We start from the raw sequence: 10,162 nt of genomic DNA, 5'->3' as shown, positions 1-10,162 counted from the left end.
AACTAATGAAAGTTACCATTGAAAAAAACCCGGTTATCTTAGTTGTATTTGCATAACCACAGTCGCTCCACACTGAGGAACTCACTTTCTACACAAGATGGCGCTTTTTCAAATCACCCCTGCCACAGCTTGGTTATGCATTTATGCAAATCACGGGTCAAACCCGAACTATATTCAAATATGGCGGAGTTCGCTGGAACTTTAAAACGTATTCTGAATAAGTACAATTCTGACGTGGGATTGAAACTAAAGCAGATGGAAAGTGTATGGGAAGATTTAATAGTTTCCTTGCCAACTGGATTTGGGTTGCCGTCTTGAATAACCGAACAACACCTGCGTATTGATATGTGGCTGTAGTGTCCGTATAAATTTCCCAAAACTGTAGAGCTCCGTATAAATGTTATTGACTCAATGAAATATATAGACACCACTGTTGACAGGCTATGGGTCTCCCACGTCAATGCATTCTTCCGACAGTTATGAAACAACAGTTTCCCTTTAAGTTATGCTTTATTCCTATTCATCATACCAGTTATGACATGTACAGGCTGAATAGTACTCTGATGGTATAGAATGATTGACTGCAAAAATACAAACAATACAAAAAATAGAATGTCACAAAGTCTCACCAAGCCTTTCTCAATGTTACAAATACAGCTCCATAAGAGCACACACAAAGGGAAATATATCAACAGTAATAGCGCCCTCAGGCAACAAGAAAAAATACACATACTTTTCAGTAAATAACCTTCATGTATATAAAATACCACACAAATTCAGAAAATGACAGTACAGAGTAAATCATTCATGAATCACTGAACTATTATTATTTTGTAAACTGGCATTATTTGGGCGTCCGGCTGTGATCACTAAGTGAATGCGTGATCGCCCAACGTGGTTGCAACATGTTATTACATCATCGACACAACTCTGCCGCATGGAGAAACGACTCGCTAAAATATAACAAGATTAATCTGCATAAAGTGTCTCTCACCGTACTTGTAGATCTACCCAGCTATCAACTAAACGTTCGATTGCTTGTAAGCTGTAAACTTGCCAGTCTTTCGAAGTTTCTGCCACAAAACTTAACCAACGCTATGTGTCACTGCATACGCTTGATTTCTTGCAATAACCACCTTGTTTGTTTGTTCAAGTTCTACTTCCCGTCTCACCTCCAATGCTACCATAGGTGGCGCACTAACCACACGTAGTATCGTGAATAACAATAGCGGATTTAAGAGAGCAAGTACAATGTAACAGGAATGATAAACTGAGTTAAATAAGTTTGTTTTTGGCCATAACATTCCGGTCCCCTAATTGTACAGACTTAGTCGAACCAATTATTTAAAACTAACTAATGGCCAAATCTAATTAAAGTATCACTAAAAAACAAAACAAAAACAAAACAAAACAAAACAAAAAAAAAACAAAAAAAAACATTAAAGTGCGAGTCAGCCAAAATCCACCCATGAGGTAGCCAAAGCAATCACAGGAGCTTGATGGCATCAACGCAGCCCCCGCACATAAACACGCACAGCGCCACCCACCACGGAAGACACACCCGCAACAGGCCACCAAGCACTCACGAAGGACTGCTAACCGCAAACTTAAACATCACCGACCTGTGGCTTAGGACCATCAAATCCACCATCAGCATCATCAGATTCCAGTAGCAAACATAACTTGTCCACTGGACGCAAATACACATTGGTCTTCGTCTTAACTTCAACCATTCGAACCAGCCCTCTTCGGTCCTTCATCACCTCCACTACCTTTCCCATTGGCCAGATGTTTCTTGGGACTGAATTATTTATGACAAGGACAATATCCCCCAAAGCCAGGTTTCGTCTGGGGTGAACCCATTTTTGTCTTTCCTGCAGCGATGGTAGGTACTCATTTAGCCATCTCCTCCAGAACACATCTGCCAAATATTGTACTTGGCGCCATCTACGTTTCACGTATGTGTCTTGCTTCTCAAATACACCAGGAGGCAGGGTCTGATTTGCATGCAGCAACAGCAGGTGATTTGGAGTTAATGCTTCAAGATCATTAGGATCTTCTGATACAACTGATATGGGGCGTCCATTGATAATAGCCTCCACCTCACAAAACAGAGTCTGAAGTGCTTCGTCATTCAAGTATACTGTTTGTTCCTTAAAGAGTGACACAAGAATCTTTCGAATCGTTCTAATTTGTCGCTCCCATATCCCGCCCATATGTGATCCAGCAGGAGGATTAAATCTCCACTCAATATGATCTTGCCGAAGTATGCTTCCAATCTTTTTGTGGTTCCATTTATTAAGTTCCTCCTGCAGTTCTCTTTTGGCACCTACAAGGTTAGTACCGTTATCTGATCTTATAGACTGGACATTCCCTCTTCTGGCTTTAAATCGCCTAAGAGCATTAACACAAGAATCAGTATTCATTGAATAGGCAACTTCCAAGTGGACTGCACGTGTTGCCATGCAGGTAAATACAACACCATACCTTTTAACAGTACAACGACCTCGTCTGACCTCCAAAGGCCCAAAGTAATCAACGCCGGTATGCGTAAATGGAGGGTTATCTGGTGTGACACGCTCGGATGGCAGATCCGCCATTTTTTGTTCACCTATTTTGGCCCTGTATCTTCGGCACACAATGCATCTGGCTACAGCTCTCCTCACTAAGGTGTTGGCACATAAAATCCAATACTTCTGACGGAGACTGTTCAGCATAGCATTCCTACCAAGATGTCCAACAGATTTATGTACAGCATCTATAATGAGATGTGACACAGGGGAGTCTTTGGGTAGAACTATTGGATGTCTAATACTCTCTGATAATACTGCACGTTCCAGGCGGCCTCCAACTCGAATGAGTCCATCTTTTACTACTGGATCTAATTTGTACAAACGGCTCCCACATGTAATCCTTTGGGAGTCTGATGTCAAGGCCTTGAAGTCATCTGAGAAATGTTGCCTTTGGGTGTAAGCCAATATACTATGCTCTGCCTTTCGTAAGTCCTGTACTGTGAGCTCTGCAGGCTTAAAATGCTTTGACACCCTTTTGAACTCTTTCATTTTGTCATTAACAACCTTCTCTTGTTCTATTGGATCCATAAATGTTTTTCTTACTGCTTCTCTCACTTCCTTACGCGTCGTAGCCAATTTCCGAAGCTTCTCCTTTGCTACCAAAATCCAACCAATGGCTATCTTCAAATTCATCCAGCTTGAGTAGTGTGACATGAATCTGTCCAAGATTCCAGGAGATGGGTTCATTAGAACTGATGTATGCACCTCTTTCTTTATCTCTGGGTCAGTATCCGGGAGTGCAGTAGAAAAGGCACTGCATGTAGGCCATTCGGTCTCAGGTTTCCAGAGAAATGACGGACCATCCAACCACCTATTCCGCCGAGCTGAGTCAGCTACATCAAGTCCCCTAGAAGAGTCATCTGCAGGATTAGATTTAGAATCTACATACCTCCATTGTGATGTCTCAGATGCTTCTCGGATAACATTTACACGATTTGCCACGAATGTGTGAAAGCGAGCAGTTTCATTCAAGCAATACCGTATGACTGACATACTGTCTGTCCAGAAGAACGTTTTGTCGAAAGTATACTCCAACTCTCTCTTTATCAGCTTGCTCATTCGTACCGAGATGACAGCAGCTGTCAATTCCATGCGTGGAATGGTTACCTTCTTGACTGGAGCTACTCTGGATTTACCAACCAAAAGAGCACAGTGGACCATTCCTTTGTCATTTACAAAACGAACGTAGGATGCGGTACCATAACCTCTTTCGCTTGCATCAGAAAAGTTGTGAAGTTGACATGAAACTATTTTGCCAAAGCTGGGGGGCTTGAGACACCTTTGTACAGAGATGGTCTTTAATTGAGGGAGGTCTGCTGCCCATTTTCTCCACCTTTGTAGATCTTTACTGTCTATCTCTTCGTCCCATCCGATATTGCGTCGACACAAGTCTTGCAGAAGAATTTTACCAGGCAGCACAAATGGAGCCGCTAACCCAATTGGATCATAGATTGAGCAGATCACTGATAAAAGGCTCCTTCTCGTGGAGGATCGCTCCTGAATGTCAATATCAAAACCCAGGGCATCTGACTCGACATTCCAGAACACACCAAGTGCACGCTGCATAGGAAGATCATCACAACTTAGATTTAGTTGCTTAACATTCTTGGCCCTGCTTTTAACTGGAATCGATTCCAAAACCTTGTGGCTATTACTTATCCACTTAGTTAACTTAAAACCACCCATATCACAGAGGCTTATTAGGTCTTGGGCTACCAACTTAGCACTTTCTTCAGTTGCACATGACTTTAAACAGTCGTCCACATAGAAATTCTTCAGAACTGTTTCCGCAATCTCAGGATCGAACAAATCTTGGTTATCTATAGCATTTTTGTGCAGTGCAGCATTTGCACAACTTGGAGAAGACACTGCACCAAATAAGTGGACTGTCATCTGGTATACATCTGGCTGAGTGTCCAAGTTGCCATCTGTCCACCAATGGAATCTCAAACAGTCTCTATCTCTAGCTGGAACACCCACTTGGTGAAACATGGCCTCTATGTCCGCCATTAGTGCCACAGGTTCTTGTCTGAACCGTAAGAGTACTCCCAGTAGATTATTTGTTAGATCTGGGCCCTGTAACAGCAAGTCATTTAGAGACACACCTCGACACTTTGCCGAGCAATCAAAGACCACTCTAATTTTGTCAGGCTTCTTCGGGTGGTAGACACCGTGGTGTGGTATGTACCACACCCTGCCATCATTTCGATCTAGTATTTTTTTTGGTACAAGGATAGCATATTTCTTCTCAATCATGTTAGCCATGAATGCCTTATAATCACTAGAGAACTTAGAATCTCTTCTCATCCTTTTCTCAAGACCCCTAAGTCTCTGCTTAGCGTACTCCTTGTTATTTGGCAGCTTTGAATCATCATTTCGAAATGGCAGCCCAATCGTGTAGTGTCCCTCGGTATATTTCATAGAGGTGTCTACCTTTGATAGAAACAATTTATCTTCTTGAGAGTTTTCTCTTTTGTCATCTATTACCCGCTCAGGAAAATCCATGTTTATGGAACTTCTCACTAGCTTGTCTAATGCTTTGAGTCCCTCCACCTCTTGTATGGCAACTACTTCTGCTCTATTAACGACTAAACTGTTCTGCACCATACCCATTTGTTTATTACTTGCTCCTCGAACCACATTCCATGGGATCCATCCTAGCAAACTTCTCGAAGCATGGGGACTGCCACGTGGACCAGTGATAGTCTCTAATGGTGTGTAGGCATCAGGTACCTCATTTCCTATTAGTAGCTCAATGTCAGCATCAATCTGTGGAAGTTCAAGGTGACGCAGATGGGGCCACATTGAGATGTCTTTCCAGGTGGGCATATGATGGAGAGAAACCGGCATTTTATCCTTTGTATACACTGTTGGAAGTTTAATGGAATTGTTACATCTCAAGTCACTCAGCTCCAACCCTTTGACCATGTATGTGTTCATGGTGTAAGGTACACCCATCGTGTTGAGAGTAATTTTCGCCTTATTACCACTAGCCCCCAGTCGCCTCATTAGACCCTCGGTGCAAAATGAAACACTACTTCCAGGGTCAAGAAATGCATACGTCTGGATACCCGTACCGCCATTCTTTGTCTTCACAACCACAGGTATAATGGCCATTGTACAATCACCGGCCCCCATATGGGCACTGGACTCTTCATTTACACTTGCACAGGCACTTGTAGCCTTATGCCCAAAATTATTGTCACGTGACTTAGTTTCAGCATGCTCGTCTGCCTTCACATACCTTTCTTCATGAAGAATTGTAGGGTGACGTCCTTTACATTTGGTGCACGTTGCTCTGAAGCGGCATTCTTTGCTCATATGCCCAGGCTTTAAACAACCAAAACATACACCCTTAGATTTCAAGAAATTCAGTTTGACCTCACGCGATTCCTTCATTAAGCTATCACACCTATCTACACCATGGTGTTCACTCTTGCAGAACATGCAGACTTCTTTTAAGGTAAGATTAGATACCTGGTTGGCCAACTTTGCTGCATTACAAGATGGGCTCTGTCCAACTGTGCCACGGGAATCTGAGCAGCAGTGTTCTTGCTCAATCTGGTCCACCTTATCAACATCAGTAGCATAACTCCCTCTATTTCTGTATGGCTGTGTACGAGTCTTTGTACCTTTAAAGGAAGAGGTTTCTATGTGCATGGCTTGTTTTCCATACAATGGATCATTGGCCTGCTCGGCTTCAGCTTTAACAAACTCTACCAACTTTCCAAAGGTAATGGGCTTCCCATTCTCATTAGCTCTATGTACAATTGCTCTCCACTTGCCATGAAGGTAGTAAGGCAGTTTCTGAATGAGGATTTTCATGTGATCATGGTATTCCATCGTCTTCATGTAACTAATGCTTCGAGTTGCATATTCACATTCGCATAGGAAAATCGCAAATTCGTCTAAGGCTTTGGCATCATCAGCTTTAATTATCGGCCATTTTTTGGCTTTCTCTAAATAAGCATTAGCAATCATTTGCGCATTTCCATACCTCTTGTCAAGCTCTTTAAAGGCAGCTGTGTATCCAATTTCGGCAGCAAGGAAACTATATCCAGTTACTATTTTATTTGCTTCACCAGTGGTGTACTGCTCCAAGTAATTCATGCGCTCCTCAATGTCGTCAGTAACGGACACAATTCTGGCATTGAACTGGCGAACAAACTTCCTGTACTCCAAACAGTTCCCACTGAACCTTTTGATATCTGACTGCGGCTTTTTCAGTTCCCTAACCACTGCCAGGATGCCCTCATTTGACGATCCGCTATCCGCTCTTGAGCGCTGATACCCAGCATCACGGCCGCGCCCCCCGCCGCCGAGCGAACCATGCATGTCACGCACAAAGGCAGCATCAACACCACCAAGACTATGAGCAGGAGGCACCCCCCTGAAAGAATTCAACACTGACTCGCCATCATGCATCCCTAAACAAGGACCCCCCTTCAAATTGAAAACACTAGCATCACCTACTTGTCCATATGCATCATCATGTACATGGTCTACTCTACCTGACTTATCATTGGTTGCTCTATAAAGCTGTCCCTGTGAAATGTCACTTTCTGTTAACTCGTTTGCTTCCAGCTCAGTAAGAACCTTGCGTCTGGCATCTGCTACGGCCATCTCCGTTTCTAAATCAAGTTGCTCTTCCTTTATTTTGAGCTGAAATCTTGCTTGCTGTAGAGCTTGGTTTTCTTGTTCTAATGCCTGTTTTTCTTTCAGCTTCTCCACTCTGGCTAACAACTCTGCCTTTCTTTGGTCTTCTTTTGCCTTCGCCATAGCAAGGGAACTAACATGAGTTGAGGCAGTGCTCGAACGTGACCTCTTGGAGAGCCTTGAAGCTGCTTTACTTGTTTGCGAAGCGCTGTCCCCTGGCTTTACATTGGCTTCATACAATCTCTGTGTTACATGTTCCTCTCTCCGTATCCATTCCCTGACGTTGTCTTGTATATTCTTGTAAAATTCGTTCTGAGGTCTGAACCACTGTAATCGATCTTCATGCTCGTCAGATGGTGTAAGCAATTTCCGATATTCATCATGGCATATTAAGAACTCCTCATACGTCATCATCCACTTTGTGTACACTGATCTTATTGAACTCAGGTCTGTCATTCGATCATTCATTAATGACAAGATGTGGTCAGACTCGCTGTTAAGTTTCTTACATATAGTATATCGATTCTTCAATTTAAGTTCAAGAAAGTATGCTTTTCCCTTTTCTGTAGGAATCCTTGATCGCTTGGAGTATAAGGTATCTCCTCTTTGTCTTTCTTGATTGCTAGTAAAAGAACCAATTCCATCAACCCTTAGGTTTTCTTCACCAATGTGGCTACTTGTTGTAGACTCCATTATAATCCACTTGTATTCTTGTTCAAGATAATCACTGGCATTGGTGGAGAATGTCCCAATCCTTTCAATGGGAGTTGACCAAGTACGTCAATAGAAATGTAGTGTCCGTATAAATTTCCCAAAACTGTAGAGCTCCGTATAAATGTTATTGACTCAATGAAATATATAGACACCACTGTTGACAGGCTATGGGTCTCCCACGTCAATGCATTCTTCCGACAGTTATGAAACAACAGTTTCCCTTTAAGTTATGCTTTATTCCTATTCATCATACCAGTTATGACATGTACAGGCTGAATAGTACTCTGATGGTATAGAATGATTGACTGCAAAAATACAAACAATACAAAAAATAGAATGTCACAAAGTCTCACCAAGCCTTTCTCAATGTTACAAATACAGCTCCATAAGAGCACACACAAAGGGAAATATATCAACAGTAATAGCGCCCTCAGGCAACAAGAAAAAATACACATACTTTTCAGTAAATAACCTTCATGTATATAAAATACCACACAAATTCAGAAAATGACAGTACAGAGTAAATCATTCATGAATCACTGAACTATTATTATTTTGTAAACTGGCATTATTTGGGCGTCCGGCTGTGATCACTAAGTGAATGCGTGATCGCCCAACGTGGTTGCAACATGTTATTACATCATCGACACAACTCTGCCGCATGGAGAAACGACTCGCTAAAATATAACAAGATTAATCTGCATAAAGTGTCTCTCACCGTACTTGTAGATCTACCCAGCTATCAACTAAACGTTCGATTGCTTGTAAGCTGTAAACTTGCCAGTCTTTCGAAGTTTCTGCCACAAAACTTAACCAACGCTATGTGTCACTGCATACGCTTGATTTCTTGCAATAACCACCTTGTTTGTTTGTTCAAGTTCTACTTCCCGTCTCACCTCCAATGCTACCATAGGTGGCGCACTAACCACACGTAGTATCGTGAATAACAATAGCGGATTTAAGAGAGCAAGTACAATGTAACAGGAATGATAAACTGAGTTAAATAAGTTTGTTTTTGGCCATAACAGTGGCAAATCATAGCGTGAAAAGTCATGTGTGGCAGAAGTGTTAGCCTGCCTGCGCTATGAACTCTGGGATGTGGAGTGTGAGGAACCGTGGTATAACCAAGTGAATCGTGCCCTCTAGCGACATAGCGTGTGTATGACGCAATTAGGTGAAGCGAAAGCCGTTCAAAGCGTCGATATCGTTTTGATATGTAGTCGTCCAGAATTAAAGATTGTTTTTGAGAGATTTGGCTAAAATCTAATCAATCGCTAAAATACACTTGTTGATTTGAATGAAATAGCCTTCGCCAATATAGACGACTTTCCCGGAAGTCGAAGATACGGCGTTTCGCATGCGCGCGCGTGCCGTTTTGGGGTGTAACGTAAATTTGCACGTGTGATATTGTGCTTCTAGGTGTACCAATCGACGTCACAAAAAATAAAATTCCTTTCTATGGACTGTCAACAAACTGACATGTTTGTATTTTAAGCCATAACAAAGTAGGACTATTTTGCACCCCAGTCTCGCTACTTCCGGGAAAGTGGTCAACACGTATTTTGACGTAATAAAAACGTTCTGTCACTAGAGGGCGCGATTTATAGGAATGATATATTGAATGTGTTTAATATACGATTGCATATATTTTGTTTATCTTAATATGTACATTATTTTTAAAGTGCCTTCTACAAACAATAAACACAATTTCATTTATATTGAATGTTTTTGCCACGGGTTAGCATGATTGGTGTAATATCTATCTTGCAAATGATTCGTACACTTTGCATAGAGGTGTACTGGATCGCTCTTTTAGTCCGAAGCGACCATTTACGTTGAATACAAAACAAAACAATGCGTGTATTTTTCCCGAAAATGTAGTTGTGGTAGTAGTAGGTCTCGCATGACCACAGGTTCGAGTATGAATTGGATACCGTCGAGTGGTGTTGACGCTGCAGGTCGGCGTTTTTTCTACACGTCTGTGCTGTTACAGCGCTTCCTGTGACGACACAACGTCGTCATATTCATAAGAGAAGTGCTTATCTACTTTACAAGACAGTATCTGATTGGCTAACCACCGCTAACACCCAAGAATCAAACCAATCAGAGAGAATCTTGTTTATTGACTGTTTTTTCCGTCGTTTGAATTCTGCCTTGTATATACGTTTTGACTCAACTGGAAAAGTTGGCAGTTTTACAGATATAGAGCCCTTGTTGTA

General features: G+C 42.0%; 1 protein-coding gene and 2 long non-coding RNA genes across 3 annotated transcripts; all 3 read right to left on the bottom strand.

The window, feature by feature from the left end:
* Window positions 1-492: 492 nt before the first annotated feature.
* Window positions 493-1,103, bottom strand: LOC146730025 (uncharacterized). The gene is made up of 2 exons (XR_014927807.1): window positions 1,058-1,103; window positions 493-581 (listed from the first exon to the last, which is right to left on the bottom strand). It is a non-coding gene; the product is annotated as an uncharacterized LOC146730025 (long non-coding RNA).
* A 504-nt stretch (window positions 1,104-1,607) lies between these two features.
* LOC102809325 (uncharacterized) lies at window positions 1,608-7,922 on the bottom strand. The gene has a single exon (XM_006812842.2). The coding sequence runs from the start codon at window positions 7,920-7,922 to the stop codon at window positions 1,608-1,610; it is 6,315 nt and encodes a 2,104-aa protein (XP_006812905.2).
* Window positions 7,923-8,159: 237 nt separating this feature from the next.
* LOC146730024 (uncharacterized) lies at window positions 8,160-8,770 on the bottom strand. The gene is made up of 2 exons (XR_014927864.1): window positions 8,725-8,770; window positions 8,160-8,248 (listed from the first exon to the last, which is right to left on the bottom strand). It is a non-coding gene; the product is annotated as an uncharacterized LOC146730024 (long non-coding RNA).
* Between the last annotated feature and the right edge of the window lie 1,392 nt (window positions 8,771-10,162).

The sequence above is a fragment of the Saccoglossus kowalevskii genome, chromosome 20 (assembly GCF_978046115.1).
Source record: "Saccoglossus kowalevskii chromosome 20, keSacKowa6.1, whole genome shotgun sequence".
Classification (NCBI taxonomy): Eukaryota; Metazoa; Hemichordata; class Enteropneusta; family Harrimaniidae; genus Saccoglossus; species Saccoglossus kowalevskii.
This window is presented reverse-complemented; position numbering and strand designations above follow the sequence as displayed.

What these genes read in the sequence shown, in the direction of transcription:
- LOC102809325 (XM_006812842.2), bottom strand. Translation starts at nt 7,922, where the DNA reads ATGGAGTCTACAACAAGTAGCCACATTGGTGAAGAAAACCTAAGGGTT.